Source organism: Sminthopsis crassicaudata, chromosome 3 (genome assembly GCF_048593235.1).
Source record: "Sminthopsis crassicaudata isolate SCR6 chromosome 3, ASM4859323v1, whole genome shotgun sequence".
Lineage (NCBI taxonomy): Eukaryota > Metazoa > Chordata > Mammalia > Dasyuromorphia > Dasyuridae > Sminthopsis > Sminthopsis crassicaudata.
Window position 1 is genome coordinate 154,957,063 of NC_133619.1, and position 22,632 is coordinate 154,979,694.

Consider the following 22,632-nt stretch of genomic DNA (forward strand, 5'->3'; position numbering starts at 1 on the left):
TGTTGCTTTTTGCTTATCTTTTTTGGTATTTTTCCTATCTTTTAAATTTAAGCTCTGCCCCAAGGGTGGAAGGAGCACTATCTCAGGCTTCTTGTGCCAGGGGCTGCTGGCCCTGGCTATTTACCTGGTGAAACCTCCTCATGATGCTTCACTGTACGGGGACCTGCCCACTTGCCTGATTCTGAATTAGGGTTCTAGTGCTGGTGTCTAGTGTGTGCTGAGGCCAGTAGAATGTTACTGCATTTCCTCAGGATTACACTGAAGCACATGAAGGTCAGGCTCCTGAGGGGCTGCCTGTTTTCTCAGTGCTACATTGAAGCAGGAGGAGTTTTAGCTACTAGAAGATGGCTATTTGCCTCTGGATATAGAGAAACAATTAGTGTTTCTTAGATCTGGATTCTGTCTATCCCCCTGACTATGTTGAGGCATATTGGGGTTCGGTGTTAGTGTTTGCTTGATCCACTGCATCAGGGCACAAGAGTTCCTGCTACTTTGTTGAGGTGGGATTTGCTGTTGACTTTCTAGAATATTTCCTGTCCTAAACTATGCTTCCCTTTCACCTAAGTAAGACAGACTTTTCCTGACAATGTTCCAAGTTTCTTGGGCTAAAAGATTGTTTTACCCCAGTTTATTTTTCTGGTTCTGCTATTACAGGATTTATTTTATAATACAATTTTATAATTATTGGAGATGAAAATAAGAGAGTTTCAGCAATTTACTGCTTACTCTGCCATCTTGCCTTCTAGAAATCCAAATTTATTCACTTTAAAAAGCATAATGTATTTTCAAATTCACTTTCATACCCAAGTCTCAAAAGAGAGTTTGCCCAAAGGAAATAAACTTTTTCTGAACTTAGGGAAGAAGTATCAATCCTTTTTCTCAGATTCTGGCCCTTTTCCTGAGTCAAGGAAATAACAAATCTTTTGGCTATCTTTAGAAGACACATTATATTGTTGTACTTGAGCATTCAAGTTGAGAGTTCCTTTCCTACTTGGTTATAAGGAAAACCATAGTCACAGCTCAAAAAAGCTTAGGAATCCTACTTTATGTTCATGATCCCTTTAAGCCATACTTACTGATAATTGTTATTTTTATAACTAACATTTGAATGAAAAGATTCAAATAAGTACATCTTCAAATCAAAATAAAGAAAAGAAATAGTAATAATATATCAACAAAAAGTAGCTGCATAAATTTAAGACTCAAGTTCATTGCCTTGGACATTATACAGTTTTATGTAAGAAACTTTCAAAAATGCATCTAATAATGAATGTTATATTCATTGTAAGTAAGCCTAATTACGTATCATTAGTAAACGTATCATTTCAACAAAATGAAGAAATTTCAGAATACAATCATGGATTTTAACACAATATATGTAAATCAGTTTTTTTTTTTCATAAGATGTTTTAATTTTGAATGTTATCCTCACTGATAAAATCAGTTGACACTACACTTATATAAAATAACACCTCAGGTAAAAATGAAAATGCTAGTCAGAACTTTGAGGAATCTCAGACACTGGCAGACTGGTTATTGAAGTATGGTATATTTTTCTTCTAACTGTTAGAATATTTACAAGAAGAAAATATTAGTGCTTATGTTCATATAGGCTAAGTCAGGAATAATTCAATCTTTTTGAAGAACTGCCACCTTCTTGAGGGAGTCTAGAATTATTTCAATAGAGTTGTTTATGAACACAGTATAATGGAGATCTCCCAATTACCTAAACTGTTACTAGTGTGATATAATGGAAAGAGTACTATACTTTGAGTTTAAAATCTAGGTTTGAATTTTAGCTCATTCTCTTCATACCTATATGATATTTGGAACTTCTTATTGTGATATACAGAAAATAGGTACTAAAGATTTTTTTCTTACATGATAAAATAGCTCTTTTATTTCACTATTTCAAAAGTATATACTTGACATATATAAATATGTAATCACTGTTACTCCACCATATCATTAAAGTCAAGTTGATTAACTTTTTTCTGTTTCCAAGATAATGAATATGCTATGAAATATGATAGATTTTCATTCTCATCAATGTGATTATGTGGGTTACTATATGCTTTGATGTTGCTAGGTCCTCTTATTTATTGCTATTCTGTTATGAATTTTAGATTGTAGAATGGGATCTTTGGATCTAAAATATTGGATGATCTTTCACAGTTCAGGAAATGTACTAATTTTTAAAATGTACTAATAAAATCATATAGTAAACTGATAAAGAAAATAAACTTTCCACGTGTAGAATGTTTTCCATCCTCTGCTCAAGCTACTGATGTCCCTGACTCCCCGATTATATTCCAAATAAATCTCACCTTCTACAGGAAGCCTTCCCAAATCCTTCTTAATCCAGTGCTTTCCCTCTTTTAATTATTTCTCAATTTACCCTGTCCAGTATGTTGTTTTGTATATATTTGTTTGCACATTGTCTCCCTCATTAGACTATAAGTTACTTGAGGTCAGAGACTATCGTTAATCTTTTTGTATTTCACCAGCACTTAGCACAATGCCTGAGTTATAGTATGTATTTAAAGTTTATTAAAGGAATGAGCCTATTGAAAAGGAATTCATTTTTGTCTCTCTGCTAAAGAAATAATATTTTTAAAAATCTGAGCAATTCTTCCTAGAGTATTTTTTCTAATTTTCATATGAATTGTGAATTTCCATAAATATACTAATATTCTCATCTAATTATAAATTCTCACTTCAAAGGCAAATACAAATTATTTTGGATTGTTGGCACCAAATTATTCTTCCATTAGCATGAAAAGCAAAGAACCTAATTTTTCTTAATTTAAAAAACAAACCAACAATAAAAGAAAATATAACTTACTGGTTTGTTAATCCACAATATATCTGCATTATCAGACAAAGATTCATCAGGACCAAAGTCTGTAACTGGCTGGGCTTCCACCCTAGAACTCTGTTTCCTTTTAAGCATGCTGAAATTAACTTTGGTCAGCTAAAACAACAAAATACCCTGAAAAAGAAAAGAGAAAATTTAGTCAAAATTGCTCATGAGACCAATGAGCCCACTAAAACTTAGCTGTCAAGTATTAGTCCTGGCTATTCAAGAACAGTGAATATTAAAAAATACTTCTAGATCACAAGTGGATTCTTAAGCTTTTTATGCATCACAAACCCCTCTGGTAGTCTACAGAAGCCTATGAACCCAGATTCAGAAAAAAAAAAACTATAATTCATAAAAGACTTTGAATTACAAAGGATACCAATTATTCTGAATTGCACTTATTAAAAAAATGTTCTTAAAACTTTTTTTTTTTAAGTTCACAAAACCTTTGTAAGAAATGACCAGCAGGATGACTTCAGAAAGGCCTGGAGTGACTTACATGAACTGATGCTGAGTGAAATGAGCAGGACCAGGAAATCATTGTATACTTCAACAATAACACTATATTATGACCAATTCTGATGGAAATGGCCCTCTTCAACAATGAGATGAACCAAATCCAGTCCAATAGAGCAGTAATGAATTGAACCAACTATACCCAGAAAAAGAACTCTGGGAGATGACTATGAACCACTACATAGAATTCCCAATCCCTCTATTTTTGTCTGCCTGCATTTTGGATTTCCTTCACAGGCTAATTGTACACTATTTCAAAATACAATTCTTTTTTATACAGCAAAATAACTATATGGATATGTATACATATATTGTATTTAACTTATACTTTAACATATTTAACATGTATTGGTCAACCTGCCATCTGGGGGAAAGGGTGAGGGGGAAAGAGGGAAAAATTGGAACAAAAAGTTTTGCAACTGTCAATGTTGAAAAATTACCCATGCATATATCTTGTAAATAAAGAACTATAATAAAAAAATGCAAAAAAAAAGTTCATAAAACCCAAATTAAGAAACCCTGCTCTAAATACTTTGGGTCCATTCAATGGAGTCACCTTCCATGAAATTTTCTGATTAATCAATTCTGATTAAAACTAGAAGAGAAATGTATTTGTTTTTGTTTTGTTTTGTTTTGTTTTTTTCTTGAAAGATTGCTCTTAGATGTCTCCAGTTCCTAGTGATAATTCCTTTTTAGTTGTCAAATGTGGTGGAGTCACATGAGGTAATATATCCTTTATCAGATAATCCAGTCTGACAAACTGTGAGCCCACTAGAATAAAGGCTGTCATCTGTTTTATGTGGCATGCTATCTGCCAACTAATAGAGAAGATGGGAATGGCCACTTGCATTCCTATTATTAAAACCTCAAAATCTGTTATGTAAGTCTTGAGACTTTTATTTCTTGTTTTTATCAACTTCTACTATTCTGTAGCTATAGAGATGTGTATTGATCAGAACAAAACAGGGACATCATGAGAGCATAATTCATACTTCTTCTATAAAAAACTAAAACATACATAGAAAAGGATAGAGCCTTTTCAGGAAGTATTTACTTGAGAGGGGAGGAAGATGAAGGGAGAGGAGGTGAAGGAGAGTAGCATAGGTAGAAAAAGGAATAAAATTGGAAACAAACACTTAGGGGAAATATCTATATAGTATAAGTCTTCATTTATGTGTTTGTATATGTGGGGATGGGAGAGATTCACCCCAAGTAGATTCATTCATGTCTATATGATTACATCTATTAATCCCAGATGTGATCAAATTAATTGGTTTTAAAATGTGTTAGGTATTTCTTGCCTGTCATGCATGCCCCAAATACTAAGGTTGGACTTTGCAGTAAGTTGTGCCAATTAATTTTATTTTACATAATTGGAGTTAGGGATTCTTGAAATGAATATGCAAATATATGTAAATATTCAAATTAGTCAGATCCCTGATTTATCAGAGTGGGAATGGAGAAAATGACATCTGGTAGCCTTAATTTGGGATTCCTTTCCAACTACATTTCTTGAATTCCATTTATTTAAATGCAGAATCTTATAGGAAACCCCACAAGATTTTATACAAAATATGGAGAAAAAATCCTGAGGCATAAATAGAAACAGGTGCTTTAGGGTAACATCAAAAAAAGAGTCATATTGACTTTTCTAATTAACCATAAATTAAAAATTGGAAGGGGAATAAAAAGAGAAGAGATTCTTAAAATAACAGTCTATCTTTGTTTATGCTGCCCTTCTTCAGGATTCACTAAGGTTGGAGGTGGATATGGGGAAGGTGGATAATGAAGCAAAAAGAGAAGGAATTTTTTTATTGCCAACTTATATCATTACCTTGAAAGGTCATGTCCTTTTTGGAATATAAAATTCTTAAACTCAAACCACATTCATTCATTTTAGCTCCCTGATCAAAGTTCTTACCAGAACAACTAACACAATCACCATACTGGCTAATTTGGTCTCTAGTGTGGGCTTTGACCTCATTTCACCTTCTGGAAAAAAGCTAACAAAGAGTGAAGAAGTAAACCTGAGTAGCTGTGAAACTAAGGTGAAGGAGAAAGAGACTATTTAATTCACAGAGTCCTGGATGTATAAGAGTTATCCACCATTCATTTGAAAAGTTAAACTGAGGCAACAAATACATAATTGAAATACAAAGTTAGTCCATTTATCAGATTCTCTTTTGCACAAGGAAACACACTTCTTCACAATAATAGTTGTTGAATCAATATAATCTAATGCATCAGACCTGTTATTATACTGATAAAGACCAATAGGGCTCTAGAGTTAAGTATCCAAGGAAAGCTGATAATATTTATAATTTCTACAATTTATTTTAGCCTTAGTGTAACCTTATCATATTTATATACTTCATAGCCAAACTGTTTTTCTTGTTTCCAAAGAGATCCTTATCAAACTCACAATGATTAATCAGTACAGTTAGATAAACATGGCTTTCAATAGCTTTTTTAAAAACAAATATAATTATTAATAAGAGCTGATATAAATCTTAAAATTGGGAATTGGACAGCCAGATTATATATACACTAACTACTTCATGGAAAAGTACAATATACTAGGAAACAGAAAATCTGGGTTCTTGTATCAAGTTCAACATTTACTAGATCAGCATTCTTGGGTAAATAACTTTTTTTAACCTATTATCTGTAAAATGAGATAATAATCTCTTCAATTTCTACCTCATAGGATTGTTTGAAGGATCACATAAAGAATAAATTACTCTGCAAACAGAAAGTGTTATTTTACTTGGAAAGAGATCACATTAAGCTAGTTTGTTGTGAGAATCTGTAATTCCATCAGTACTATGAGTTTCCAATGAGAAAATTCAATACAAGCAGCTCTTGATTGTACCTCTATTTGTACCTGTCCCCAGAATTTGAAGTCTTGAAAATAATGGGGGGTGAAATAAATGTTTATTGATGCAAACCAGATTGAATTAAATTGAACTCAAATGCATAAATTCCACATTTTAAATTTGGAAGGAAGAGAAATTCTGTATGGAGTTTCTAAATATCAACAACTTAATTACCAATGCTTTTTGCTCCTTGTCTCTAATATAGATGAAATTCTATACATCCAAAACTTTGCTTAATCTTTCACTTAAGAACTCCCTTTCAGGAACAGGAAGAGTTATTAAAAAAATTTTTTTTTAAAAAGCTGCCATAGATTCCAGTTAACTCTGCCAGCTGTACAAATATGGGTGAGTCATTGCCATTTAGCAAATAGAGGTGTGAATCTCAAAGATAAATGAAGGTTGCCAAGGGTTGGCAAAAACTCAGGACCCAGATGTTTGAATAAATTTGTCTCTCTATCTCCCTTTGACAGGAAAATCAGAGGAATTAAGGCGGGTGTGAAAAATAATGTGGTATGTGGGTTTGAAATGGATGAAAGTAATGGTGAAAGAAAATATAACATCTGTATCTTTTTTAACCTTGCTTGACAATATTGTATATGCATATGTACACATATTTCTTAAGTACTGCAAGCATGTTTTAACTCCAAAATATAAATTGAAAACTTTCTAATATATTGTCACAAACAATACAGATACTCAATAAATATTCACATTGAAATAAATAGAACCAGATCACTGTACACTTCAATGTTGTATGATGATGTATTCTGATGGAAGTGGATATCTTCAACATAAAGAGGATCCAACTCACTTCCAGTTGATCAATGTTGGACAGAAACAACTATACCCAGAAAAGAAACACTGGGAAGTGAATGTAAATTGTTAGAACTACTATCTATCTACCCAGGTTACTTATACTTTCGGAATCTAATACTTAATGTGCAACAAGAAAATGGTATTTACACACATATATTGTTTCTAGGTTATATTGTAACACATGTAAAATGTATGGGATTGCCTGTCATCAAGGGGAGGGAGTAGAGGGAGGGAGGGGATAATTTGGAAAAATGAATACAAGGGATAATCTCATTTAAAAAATTACTCATGCATATATAATGTCAAAAAATTTATAAATAAATAAAATTTAAAAATAAATAAATAAATAGATATTCACATTGATGTGAATAATGACAATGTGAATAATGACAAGCTAATAACACTGGCTATAGAGCTGTGGTATTTCACTCACTTTTTAAATGCTATAATTCCCATTAATTTTGCATTTCAACTCTGAATGCCAAGTAAAAATATCTATATGTAATATTCATTTTGAGATTTTATCCTTTGATATTTTCATAATGCCAATATTTACATAAAAATATGTTCTATCAACTAATTTAGTTACATTTAGTAACTTTTTCACAATATTTTCTTCTAAAGGCTTATTTTAAAAGTTATCTATTCTTTCCAGACCCTTAACAATGTGCTATTTAAAAGAAAATATTTGTTAGCTATTTTGAAACTTTCTAACATAATAAGGATTCTGTGGCTATAATAATATGTAAAATGGTTCTAATTGTAATAACACTGATCTATTTTTCTTATTAGTTGTGCTGATTTCTAGATCTAGTTCATCAATCATTAAATAGGAGGATTGGACTAAATGTATTAATCTATGAAAATCAAAAGACTTTAGAAATGATAATCAATTAATTGGGTAGAAATTTTTCTTTCATTTCTTTCTTTTTTTTTCTTTTTTGCTAATGTGAAGATTAACTGAAGAAGGTAATCTAAATAGAGAAATGCATATATATATATATATGTATGTATATATATATATACATATAAATATATATGTATGTATGTGTGTGTGTATTTGTACAGAAGGAAGGGGAAAGGAAGCATCTCTCTGTGAGTAATCTGTCAATTGATCACTAAACATGTATTAATCCTTTATTATGTGTCAGGCACTATAAGTCATCACACAAACATACATAGACACACGCACACTTACATAGCAATCTTTCTTAAAAGAAAATTCGATACCAACTGGTGAGACAACTGGCAAATAAACACATATAAAGATGTATACAGATTAGTACCCATGCATGTTGATGAAATCAAGAAAGATAGTGCAGCAAGAAAGAAGCCCAGAACAGAACCTTGGGATTCGAGAGGTTGTGATAAAAATCCAGCACAGAAAACTGAATAATGTTCAAATAGGTAGGAAGAAAATACAGAGAGTATTATCATGAAAATACATGGAAGAAAGAATATCCACTGGAGAAAATAATCAACAGTATCAAATGCAGCAGGAAAGCCAACATTGAGAAAAGAACCATTTGATTTGGCAATTAAGATATCATTGCTAACTTTGGAGAGATCAGCTTTTGAATTATGAGGTCAGAAGTCATAGAGTAGTAATTTTAAAGGAGAAGGTGTGGAGTCAGCAAGCATAGACAATTTTTTCAAGGAGCTTATTAGAGAAGAAAGGGAAGAACATAGGAAGATAGCTATCAAGTATGGTGATCAAGCAAGGGTTTTTTGAGAATTGGTGAAAAGTGGATATGTTCAAATGCAGCAGGGAAGGAGCCAACAGATACACAGAAAATGAAAATTGGAGAGTGGGACTGATAGTGGAGGGCAACCTACAGGAGAAGAAAGGAGAAGATGGAATCCAAGTAGTGTGTTTAACCTTGGCAAAGGAGAAAGACTATCATTGAAATACAGACAAAGGTGAAAGAGAGAACAGTGGAAATGATTTCAGAGGGATAGGAAATTAGGGAAAATAGAGTATATGGCCTCAGTGAAGTCCTCAGCTGTGAAGATGGAAGAGAAATTCCAAAGCGAGGTAGGAGGTGAGAAGAGATTTGGAAGAGTAATTGTGGTAAACAAGATAGGATATTGGGAATAGCTGAACAAATTGTGGTATATGAAGGTAATGGAATATTATTGTTCTATAAAAACTGATGAACAAGTTGATTTTAGAAAGGCTTGGAAAGATTTATATGAATTTTCAATGCTGAGTAAAATAAGCAGAACCAAGAATACATTGTACATAATAAAAGCAAGATGTTCAACTTGGTTCTTCTAAGTGGTTAACTGAATCAAAGTAGTCCCAATAGAGTTTAGACAGAAAATGTCATCTGCATTCATAAAAAGAATTAAGAAGACTTAATGTAAACCAACACATAGTATGTTCACTTCTTTTTTCTGTTTTATTTTATCTTCCCCATGGTTTTTCCCTTTTGCTGTACTTTTTCTTTCCCAACATGATTCATAAAGCAATGTGTGCTAAATATATATGCATATATATATATATACACACATATATATGTGTATATAAATTAATTTTTTTAAATATAAGATATCAATTAGAGAGAATAAAGAGATTGCCGTGCTATGGTGAAATTTACATTGAGATAACATTTTTTTCTTAAACCCAATCAGCATGGTTTTGGAGGCAGCTAGGTAGTATAGTGGATAGAACACCAGGTCTGGAGTTAAGAAGATCTGACTTTAAATGCAGCCTAAGACACTTAATTAATTACTTGTGTAACCGTGGACAATTCACTTAACTGGTTTGTCTCAGTTTTCTCATCTATAAAATAGGAATTTTATATAACTACTATATAAGCACTACATATCTTTTAGCAATTATTGTTGTTGTGACTATTATTCTTAATTTTTAACTTCCTTCAGATGACACTCTAGTAGAGGGTTGAGGTGGTTCACCAAGGAGTTGACAGAAAAGAGAAAAATGGATAAACAATATAGGGATAACAGCCTGAAAATAATCACTACTCTTAATGATCTGATAGCCTAGTAGAGGAGATAGTACAAAAACAGCTTTGTACAAATAAGATATGCACAGGATAAATCGGGATGTTATCAGAAAGAAGGTATTAAGAACAAGAATGAATCTTGCTTGGCTAAGATGACCGGAAAAGATAATGACAAATGTTGGAGGGGATCTGGGAAAACTGGGACACTAATACATTGTTGGTAGAATTGTGAACTGATCCAACCAATCTGGAGAACAATTTGGAACTATGCCCAAAGGGCTATCAAACAGTGCATACCCTTTGATCCAGCAGTGTTTCTACAGGGCTTATATCCCAAGGAGATCTTAAAGGAGAGAAAAGAACCCAAATGGGCAAAAATGTTTGTGGCAGCCCTTTTTGTAGTGGCAAGAAACTGGAAACTGAGTGGATGATTATATGATAATCAATTCTGATGAACATGACTCTTTTCAACAGTGAGATGATTTAGGCCAATTCCAATGATTTTGTGATAAAGAGAGTCATCTATACCCAGACCTTGGGAACTGAGTGTGGATCACAACAGAGTATTTTCACTCCTTTTGTTGTGGTTTGCTTGTATTTTATTTTCTTTTTCATTTTTTTTTCCTGTTTGATGTGATTTTTCTTGTGCAACAAGATAACTGTATAAATATGTATTCCTATATTGGATTTAACATATATTTTACCATGTTTAACACATATCAGATTACTTGTCATCTAGGGGAAAGGTAGGAGAAGAAGGGGGAAAATTGGAACACAATGTTTTGCAAGGGTTAATGTTGAAAAACTATCCGTGAATATGTTTTAAAAATAAAAAGTTTTAATAATAATAAAAAAGAATGAATCTTGCAGAAGATGGGACTTCAGTTCAGATTTGAAGGAATCTGGGAGATCTAGGAAGCAGAAATGGAATGGGAGAGAATTCCAGACCTCGAAGATAGTCAGACATATTCAAACCAGAGACAGAGAATACTGATGAGGTATGATTTTCAGGGCCAATATGATTGGGCAAGATGGTGGAGTTCCTGAAGCATGATAAAGAAACTCAAAGGATTTAGCATTTTCTGCAGAGGAAACCAAAGGCAGATATGCCATAGTGGTATGTAGCTATATTTCAGTCATAGTAATGGAACTCAGACCTACAGAAATACTCTATCCTTGCTCCAATATAGACCAGAAGAGCTTAGGATCTACTGAAAGAAGTTGCCTCATCCTGGCAAAGCGAACAAAAAGCACTGATGTGGGTCTCAACAGCAGCAGATTAAGAAATGACTAATGAGTAGCAAAAGATAGGCCCACTGTAGCCCATTACTCCCTCTAACATAAAATGGATTGGATCCACATCAGGTAGCTATTTACCATCACTGGTAAAAAGAATAGCTTCTCCCCAGTGAGAGCTACAAGAGCCAAGGAGTACTGTCAATGGAAAGGAGTTTGCTTTCTTTCCCTAGAAGGAGGTGAAACCAGCCATAATAAAAAAAAAGAAAGAAGTCCCTCAGAAGCTACTCATGGGACAAAGATTTTATATAAAATTCTACCCCTCCCTCTCCAGGCTCCCAGGAAGGAGGAATGTCTTGGCTGATGAAACAGGGAACACTGAGTGGTTTTGGGGGGGGGTAATTCTCCATGACCTGTGATGAGGATCAGTGACTGATGAATTAAGTATCATTATCCTTGCTGCAGCTCTGCTATTCCTGGTATAGCTTTCACTTAAGTTACCCGTTTTAACATTGACATATCCACTGTAAACTGCAATAATTTGTCATCAACTACTACTTAGTGATGATCATTTAGACCCCAGATTTAGTCCTTCCTGAGACTCTCCTAGATTCAGTCACTCCTTCAGGCAATTGTTATATTGCTTGTTTTATTCTTTTCCCCTTAAATTTCACTTTTAGTCACTAAATCTCTCAGTATCCCCAAGCAAACCTTTAAGGCTGGAGTTCCAAGTGTATGTTTATCAAGGATGCCTTTGGCAGGCTGGTGAAACCTAAGGATTCTTTTTCAGAATAATAGTATTCAATACCTAAAATACAAAGGAAACCAAATAAATTAATGAAAATGAAGATGCAATTTTTCCTACTCAAGTGCACATATTCCCTGAAATCTCTTTGTAGCCCTCTGGGGTCAGTGGACCCATAGTTAAGAATCCTTGCTTTCAGGCTTTAAATTATGGATGAGTTGGATGATGGAACTGTCTAAAATATTTTAAAATAGTGAAATTAAAGAATACAAACCAAAATAAAACAAATCAAGAAATCCCAAACAGAAGATAAAGAAAAGAAGATGATTTGTGAACTATTATAAAACAACTCTGCTTATCATATTCATGAGTTTGAGGCAGCTAGTTGGTAAAATGCATAGAGTACAGAACTGAGGCCAGAATCAGTTTCTGTTTCAGGTAGTTATTAATTGCTTGACCCTGGGTGAAATAACCTCTCTCAACTATAGTTTTCTCTTCTCTATGGTTCTTGTGAGCATAAAATGAGTTGTTATATAAAGTGATTTGTGAAATTTAAATCTCTATGTAAATGTTGGCTACTATTATAATAAAAAGTATGCAGGTTTCTCTAACAGAACAAGGGTAATTTTAGATGATGCTAGGTTGAAATTTGTTTTTGGAAAAGGGTTTTTAAGGAAATGATAATGTTTCACATCTATTTCAAATTAAATTTCTTCATACAAGTTTCAGTTAATAATGAACCGTAAGAGGGAGCAAAATGTTTCTCCCAGAAGACTTTAAGACAAAATGACCATCAGTTCTATAAATTATTTCTATGTTTCCAGATCTTTTTAAAAATAATGGATAAATTTCTCAAAAGCACTTAGCATGATAGGATGAAGCTTTCTGAATCTTATCTAAGATTGGAAAAAAATCATATATTACTAGACATGTTAAGGCTTTCACACACACACACACACACACACACACACACACACACACACACACACACACACATAGAGGCAAAGCCTACATGAGCCAAGCATCTTCCAATACTAAATTCTCTGCACTAAAGTCCTATTGTGATGTCTACTCATCAGGTCACATGAGCTTCAATTCTCAAAGGCCATTCCAGGGTAGTTTAAATTCTAGATTTAACAAGAAGATTAGAAAGAAAAAAAAAAAAAGAAAACTTTCCCACTACTAAACAATATTCCATTTTATCATGGAGCCATAATATAAACACAAGTGTGTCTAAAGAATAACCTAACTACATATAGAAAGAATCATCATCAAAAGTGTATCCATCTTGTAATGAATCCCACTGATCAAAGCAACTCACAAAGACTATCTAATAACAGGTTATATAATATGTATTGATGAAGAGTACCCATACCAATCTTTCACCTTGAAGTTATTAAGAAATAATTAATATTCTGAAACAAAATACTTGACTTGGAGCTATGAGGAACATATAAAACAAAACAGGGTATTATTACTAGGATTAGCTATATACTTATTTAAAAATTTTAAAACTCTTTAAATATGGCATGACACATATATAATCATATAGACATATAGACATATGCATGCTCCCTCATATATACCTCAGCATTCTTATTGAAAAAAAAAAACTTGGACAAAATTGAATAATTTCTTCCTCAACATTTGTTGCGAAGTAGATATAGTAAGACTGAAAACATCTTCTTAGATAAGTAAAAACACAAGAAGTAATGATGAAATGAGAAAAAATAGGAACTATATATATCTATAGTTTTCTATTTATGTATACATATACATTTATACTATATTTATTATATTATATAAATGTTATATGCAAAAAATTCTCTCCAGGAGCTCATATCCTATTAAAAAGCTTTCTAATTGGTCAACTACTCTAATTCCCTTTTCATTCTCATAAATGGATGTTGTTGTTTTTTTTTTCCTAAAAGCTTTATTGATATCCTGTTAAATCCTCTCCCCCTGGCTTCGAATCAGAAAATCCTCATTATCCTTCTCTTGAATCTGGGAGGGAGAGGGAGTAGAATTCTTAATCTTTACATGATTGACTGCCAACACTGACTCACAAAGAAGTATGGAAAAGCTGGCAAATGTATTAAACTTCCTAAATTATTTCCAATCCTGGAAAACAATGTTAGTAAGTTTTGAATGTAATAACCAGGAAACTGACTTATGTGGAGAAGGCAAATGAAGACTCATGGGTAAAGAGAAATATAACAACATATGAATGTTAAAAGAAGTTGATATTTTCTGGAAGTTTTGAAAAGGCCTATTCAAGTCAACAGGCATTTATAAATTCTCTTCAACATATATGATACTGCTTTAGTCACAGGATTGGGAGTAAAGGGAAGGTGGGACTAAACCATCCTATCCCTCACTGAACTCCTGCTTTACTAAGAGAATACAAAATATAGAAAAATATGAAAAAAATTTAAGCATATGAAGCCATTTTAGAGGGATATGGGAGAGCAATAATATCAGGGGAGAAAAGGAAGTGCCTCATACTTGAAGTGAGAATTTAGTTGACATTAAAAGGTAGATAAGAAAAGGCAAAGGTGAAGAGACAAAGAATTTGAGACATAGAAGTTAAAAACTGTCAAATTGTGGAGGATTTAAACAAACAAAAAACAAAAAACAAAACAAAAAAAAAGATGAATTTGTACTTGATCCTAGTAGCAATGGTAAATTATGCATCCAGGATATCATCTGGACTGAACAGACCTCTAACTTATGGATGGCCATAGCCAAAAGGTAGGCTAGAGACAGGAGAATCGAGAATCAAGCATAAGTTTCATTTCAAAGTGAGAGCTTGGAAGAAAGGACACATGTTAGGGCTCTATCCCTAGTAGTGGGACCTGAGGCAGTGTGGGCAGATTTCAATACTTCTCAGTGAGTTTTAATCCTGAAAAAGAAGATCATAACATCTCTTACTCCTAATATCTTGACAGGGGCCAACACCAGTCATCCTCATCTATATCTTTCTACTGTACCCAGAAGGACTCTGGAGGAGAGTCAAACTATTGATTTTGCACAGCCCTATCTGACTTAAATCCAATTCACTTGCAAGTCATGATATTGTCCTCATGATCTCATTGATACAAAATAAATAAATAAATAAATAACAGTGATGACCTAATGCAACTTTTGAGCAAAAGAGTAATAAAATAAGATCTTTGCTTTAGATAAGATCAGAAGAAAAAAATGTATGAAATGGGTGTTTTTTTAATCTTACACTCACTCTCTAGAGAACATAAAAAATTATACTGACTCTAAATTCAATGTTCAATTGCCAAGCATTTATAAACTCCTATTATGTGTTAAGCACTCAAACATAAACAGTCCCTGTCCTCAAGGACTTTACATTCTATATCAAGAAATAGCCTAAAGATAAATAAAAATTTTAAATCATATTAAAGCCTATACAAAGTGATATTGTGAGGTAAGAGAGGGCAATAGCAATGAGGAGATGGAGATCAACAAAGACTTCCTGCAGGGTGTGACACCTGAGCTGAGCTCTCATGGGAATTAGGAATTTCAAGCAGTGAACATTAGGAGGGAATATATTCTAGGTACGTGGGGCAGATAGCCTGTGCAAAATCACAGAGATGAAAGATGAAATATGTGGGGAATTGTAAGCCAGCCAGCTAGGCTGCAACATATATTGTGTGAAGCATAATGCTCAATACTAGTCTATATTGTAACAAAAAGCAAAACTAGGACTAGTAAAATTATAAGGAAACAAATGCTGATTCAAAATAAAGAATTTTCCATTAGAAAATTCAAGTCTCTACTGACCCTAATTTATAAGAAACCGAACCATTCTCCAATTGATAAATGGTCAAAGGATATGAACAGACAATTCTCAGATGAAGAAATTGAAACTATATCCACTCATATGAAAGTGTTCCAAATCACTACTGATCAGAGAAATGCAAATTAAGACAACTCTGAGATACCACTACACACCTGTCAGATTGGCTAAGATGACAGGAACAAATAATGATGAATGTTGGAGGGGATGTGGGAAAACTGGGACACTAATACATTGCTGGTGGAGTTGTGAAAGAATCCAGCCATTCTGGAGAGCAATTTGGAACTATGCCCAAAAAGTTATCAAACTGTGCATACCCTTTGACCCAGCATAGCTGCTATTGGGCTTATATCCCAAAGAAATACTAAAGAGCGGAAAGAGACCTGTATGTGCCAAAATGTTTGTGGCAGCTCTTTTTGTTTTAGCTAGAAACTGGAAGATGAATGGATGACCATCAGTTGGAGAATGGTTGGGTAAATTATGGTATATGAAGGTTATGGAATATTATTGCTCTGTAAGAAATGACCAGCAGGAGGAATACAGAGAGGCTTGGAGAGACTTACATCAACTGATGCTGAGTGAAATGAGCAGAACCAGAAGATCACTGTACAATTCAACAACAATACTGTATGAGGATGTATTCTGATGGAAGTGGAAATCTTCAACATAAAGAAGAGCCAACTCACTTCCAGTTGATCAATGATGGACAGAGGTAGCTACACCCAGAGAAGAAACAATGGGAAGTGAATGTAAATTGTTAGCACTAATATCTGTCTGCTCAGGTTACATGTACCTTCGGAATCTAATGCTTATTGTGCAACAAGAAAATGGTATTCACACACATATATTGTATCTAGGTTATATTGTAACACATGTAAAATGTATGGGATTGCCTGTCATCGAGGGGAGGGAGTGGAGGGAGGGGGGGATAATTTGGAAAAATGAATACAAGGGATAATATTATAAAAAAATATATAATAAATTAAAAAAAAAGAAAAAAATATCTTTGACCAATCTGTCCCAACTTTTTTTGAGGTTTGAAACATACTGTAGTATGTTTAAAATGTAAGACAACATATTTATTTTAAAATTTAAATAATAAATAAAAATTATATTAAAAAAAAAGAAAAGAAAATTCAAGTCTCTGAGACAGAAAATGCCATCCACAAAGCAAAGAGAGAACTTTGGAGACTGACTATGGATTGAAACATAGTGTTTTCATATTTTTGTTTGTTTGTTTGTTTTTTCTTTCTCCTGTTTTTCTTCCTTTTGCTCTGATTTTTCTTGCACAACATGAAAAATAGGTAAACATGTTTAAAAGATTGCACATATTTAACCCATATCAAATTGCTTGCTGTCGTGGAGAGAGGGGAGAAAAGGTAAGAAGGGAGAAATTGGAACACAAAGTCTTAGAAAAATGAATGTTGAAAACTCTTTTTACATATATTTGGAAAAACAAAATACTATTGAGAAGAAAAAAAAGAGAAAATGTAAGTCTCCAGTCATATAATAGTTCATCCCAAGATAATAGAAAATAATGCCAAACAAATAAAATTTTGTAATAATACCAAATGTGTTGAAACCAAGGAAAGGTTGAGTACTATTCCCAAAGTCTCACAGGTAATGTACATTTTTATCTGAACCACAGTAATTTCCTAGAGACATCACACCTTTCCTTTTTCCTCATATTCAATTTGTTAACCTCCTCTGTCTGATTTCTTCTTTTCTGTTCCCAAACTCCTGGAGTATTGTTGGGTAATGCAAAGAAAATATATTTATTTAATGTACCATGAATGACTTCCCATTTAACAAACCCAATATCATTTTCTCAGCCTTCTAACCATCTTTAACCTCTAGGACACTATTGATTATTCCCTCAAAATTTTCTCCCTCAGCACCTGTGACACTTCACTCTCTGTATTCTAGTTTTGCTTTCTTGATTGTCCTCCGTCCCTCTTAGTGATCCTTTCTCCTCATCACATTTCCCAGTATACCCATGCTTCAGAGATCTGTCTGCCATCACCTATTCTCTGACTTAGCTCTCTTTCTTTGCTAGCTCAATTACTTATACAAACTTCACTGCCATATTAACTTTGTGCTGATAACTTACAGTCTCAAACTATCCCCCAAATGTTTCTGGTTCACATTTCCAAATGACATCTTCACCTTTATCAATTATATGGCCAGACCTGTGATTCAGGAAGATCATTTTGATAGCTGAATAGAGATCAGACTGTAGTAGAGAGAGACTAAGTACAAAGACCAACCTACTAATAGGTTACTGTAATAGTTCAAGTGTGAAGTGATAAGGGGCTGCACTATGTTGATGGCAGTATCAAATGAGAGGAGTGTGTGTAAAATAGATGTTATTAATGCAGAATTGACATGACTTTTTTAGTCATTTTTTTCTTCCAAATGTCTTCCACATATATCCTTAATACAATTATCACAAAATCAAACAATGTATTTATTATAACAGCTTCGTTATGGATGTCTCAGACTCCAGTCAACATCCTAAAAAAGAGTTCCCCATTGGCTCCCAGATAAAATATAAATATATCCAGTATTAAAGACCTTCTAAAATTTGACCCCCACCAAACCTAACTATCCCATTTTACCTTCTACAACTCCATTTTGTCTATGATCTTCAGTAATCTAAAACCTGAAGATTATATTGTGACACACATTCACTAAGTACTTGACCATGGGCAATTGATAAAACCCTCTGGGTTTCATTTTCCTTATCTGTAAAATGAAAACATGGAATTTGATGGCCTCTAATATCCAGTTTCCCATATGATTCTAAAATGCTACAACGATTGGTCCTTTCCCTTCCACAGAGAGTTGGAAAAAGGAAGAATGGGTTACAGGGCATTCTAGAACAGTTCTCACTATCTCACAAATAGCAAAATAGAAATGAAGCCTTTGAAATTTAAACTGGAGTAACATCACCTCTCATTCCACAAAAGCTTATCCCCTATATACAAAGGAACATTTTCTATGCCTCAAAAGAGATATCCATCTAATTTGGCTTTTAGTGGGCAGTAAGGAGGATGCAAACTAATGGACACTTTTTCTTCCTTCAGGGAAGCCTACAATCTTTTCCATGTCCATTTGCATGAGTAGTACATAACACATTTACTTGTTAGTTGGATTAAAGCCACAATGAAAATATGCTTTTCAATTTTACCACTGATACTAACAATTTAAATACATTGTTGCTTTTATTCCTTGCTTCTGCAATTATAGATTATTTGGAGATGATTTTAGGATCTCTTTTTACTAGGAAATTGCCCATATTGTTTTTCTTTTCTCTCTACTCATTTCAGTTTGCTTCTGTCTATTTACTAATGTCTCTCTCAACCCTCACCAAATAAGAATAGTAGTATTACAAAAACATAATGTTTCATGAATGGTAGTTACACAGCAGGACCACAACATAAAACTGGCAAAGAAATTAAGGAAGTCAAATATTTCAAAGAAGTATCTCTAAAGAAAGCCTCTTCTATGTGCTTTTCTTTTTTGTCAGCACAAATGATTCAAAACAAGAAGCAATTGGTAATTTTTATACTGAACCTATCATAAATCAGAAGAAAAAGTTGTAAATTTTTTCCTAGTTATTGCTTCAAATACCTCCAATAGAAGGATCATTCTCTCACATGAATGACTTTTTTAAATTGCTCAAGATACATAGTTGTTTTAAAGAGAAGTTGTTTTTCTCTCCAATATACAAGTGATAGTCATTTTTTTTCTAATTATAAATGTGGAGCTGGAAAGCAATAAAAGAATCATAGATTTTAACTAAGAAACTTCCTTACTTTGTAAGTGAGGAAACTGGGCCTGCCCCACAAAATAAATAAATAAATAGCCTAAGTAACTCAAGTAGTGAAAGCAAAGCTAAAGCTTAACTGAAAGTCCTTTGCCTCCAAATTCAATATTTCTTACACTCTCTCATTATTCACCTCCTCTAACTCATCATTTTATAGACTAAGAAAACTGCTGGCTTCCAAAATAAAGTAGCTTGTGATGACTACTTAAAGAAAAAAGGGACAAGAAACATTTCTATCACCTAGGTCCTAGTATGATTATGAATTAATATAATCTAAAAGAATATATAGGCTATTATATATAATATACATATTATATATATATTATATATATTATGTATAACATACATAATATATATTATATATATATAATATGTATTATGTATAATATACAGTTCTATTCTCTACCTAGGGAAATGTAGTCTATTCACTTAATAAATCTTTTTTTCATTCATTTGTGTTTTGGAAGGAATTATATATCCATATATGGGATTTTCCCCCCTTTCCAAGTACTTAGGGTTATTAGGGTCATTAGGAAAAAAAAATATCTCTATTTAAAAATACCAGAGAATGAACATTTTAGTTTTATATGTTTTATAATCATATGAATTCAAGGTAAGGGAAAATTTTGAAGAGAATGCTGTAAAGCTTTAGTTATCAAAGTAGTCAAATTTTAGATCAATTAAATTAGGAGTGAAACATTTGAGAAAAGACATTTGGTATGTAAGCATCTACATGGCACTGTGAATAGAATATTGAAAGAAGAGTTTAGAAGAGCTGAGTTCAAATGTACTCTCAGACATTTAAAAGCTGTGTGACTTTGGGAAAGTCATTTAATCTGTCTGCCTCAGCTTCCTCATCTGGAAAATGTGGATAATAATAGCTAAAATGGAAAAATACCTGTAAAATGCTTTGCAAACACTTGTTGCTTGTCAGTCATACTCAAAGAGGACCAGGATGGTGATGCTATGACATGCAAGTGAATTGGATTAAAGTGAGGGACTTCTATGTGGAGATGGCCTGACTGAACTGAAGCCACACCCATTCAGTGATTAAGGCTAAGTAGCAAATGAAATAAATAATGACCTCTTTCACCTAGTCAAAAAAAAAATTAAATAATAAAATAAATAAATCTGGAAGAGGAAGACTGCTATTTACATTCACTCTGAGTCAATCTATAATTGGCAATAGTGTTGGCAAACTTAAGATACTATATGTTCATTATTATTATTATTATTTTTTGCTGTAGCAATTGGGGTTAAGTGACTTGCTAGAGTTATACATTGAGGAAGTGTTAAGTGTTTGAGGCTAAATTTGAACTCAGGTTCTTCTGACTTCAAGGTTACTACTCTATCCACTGTACCATCTATCTGCCCCTATGTTCATTATTATTAAAGATGCAGCTTTATCAAGAGGATGTGATGGTGGTGATATATGTAGGAAAGATCCAAGTTCCAGCATTTAAGTGGAGAATATAAATTGAAAGGAAAGATTAAAAAAAGGGGAAAAGAGCTTCCCCATTATAAGAGTAATATCTTTTTAAAATATATTCCTATCATGTAAATATAACTTTTATAATTTAGATGTCCAAAATTGAAATGTATACTTGAATACTTTGTATTCCAGCAGTGACTTGTTAGATGTAATATCTGTACATAAGGTGTGTTTAGAATTAATCTAACTGCTGTTCTGATTAATTCAATAAATATGTAGGAGCTTATTTGTTCAGAAATGATTGTGGAATGATAAACTTTGGTGAACTGGATATTCTGATTAAAGAATTACCTTTAGGTAGACCATATGTCAACTTCCCAAAAAAGTATTTATTATTAAAATTATACTGAATTTAGAAAGTAAGGAAGGAATGATCTTCAGTGCCATATGAAGCATAGTGAAGGATGAAAATGAGAGGGAAAAAGGGGGAAAGCCTTTTTATGGTTTGTTTTAGGATGGATTGAGCTATGAAATGGGCATTAATGATCTGAGAGAGCTGAATCTGAAAATAAAGGTAATTGAAATTTACATTGGAAAGGATTAATGACTGAATGATGCAGAAATTTGTCAGTTAAATATTGTCCCAATAACTTTTCTTAAATTAAAAAAAATAAAGAATGGAATATGCTAATCATAAGGCTTTGAAAAGCAGATAAAGTTATTTGTAAGTTGAATGAATATTGTTCTCAGGCTAACTTTAATACTTACATTAAAACATTTATACATAATTTTATTCCCCAGGCCATTTATTCTATTCTTTAAATACTGAAATATTCATGTTTGTCAAATTAATGAAAAATAATAATCATAATAACTAATAACTGAATTAATATTAATTAATCTTAGACCCAATGAAAGGATAGGAAAATGTATCTCCCACCTTCCAGTAAAAAAAGACTTCACTATAAGACATATTATTCTTCTGTATTCTTCAAAGTATTATGAAGAGGGTGTTCATGTATGGGGTTTATGATCCTATATGAGGTCTTAAAACTGAATGGGGGAGTGTTGTGAAATTATTTTTTTATATCAGTAAACATTTGACTTATTTATCTGATCACATACATATATATCTAGCATAAACATTTCTCAGGCAAAAAGGCAATGCAAGTGGAAAAAGTTTAAGAAACTCTGAACAGGTAGCCAGTTGATCCCCAAAATGTTAATTCAGAAGAGGATAAAATACTTACATGTGAATCCTCAAAGAAGGATATAAATTGGCCCAACAAACCTTCTTGGAAGAGCTCAAAAAGTATTTTTAAAAGTCAATTTAGAGAGGTAGAAAAAAGTTGGGAAAAGAAACAAGAAGTATAATGAGAAAGTCAACAATTTAAAAAGGAAGGACAAAAATTGACTGAGGAAAATAATTCCTTAAAAATACAATTGGTCAATTGGAGGAGGGGGGTCCAATGGGGGAAAAAAACTCCTTATAAAGTAGAAGTAGCCAAATGGAAGAAGAGGTACGAAAGCCAACTGAAG

The 22,632-nt window shown here is 32.9% G+C and overlaps 1 protein-coding gene across 6 annotated transcripts in view; it reads right to left on the reverse strand.

Annotated features, from left to right (window-relative positions):
* Positions 1-22,632, reverse strand: part of NALCN (sodium leak channel, non-selective) — a 518,736-nt gene that overhangs the window by 485,056 nt on the left and 11,048 nt on the right. For all 6 annotated transcript variants that reach the window (XM_074299465.1, XM_074299463.1, XM_074299460.1 and 3 more), the window contains one exon: positions 2,846-2,992. In XM_074299465.1, the coding sequence (XP_074155566.1) occupies positions 2,846-2,953 (108 nt within the window). In that variant the 5' untranslated portion in view covers positions 2,954-2,992. The remainder of the gene's footprint in view (positions 1-2,845; positions 2,993-22,632) is intronic.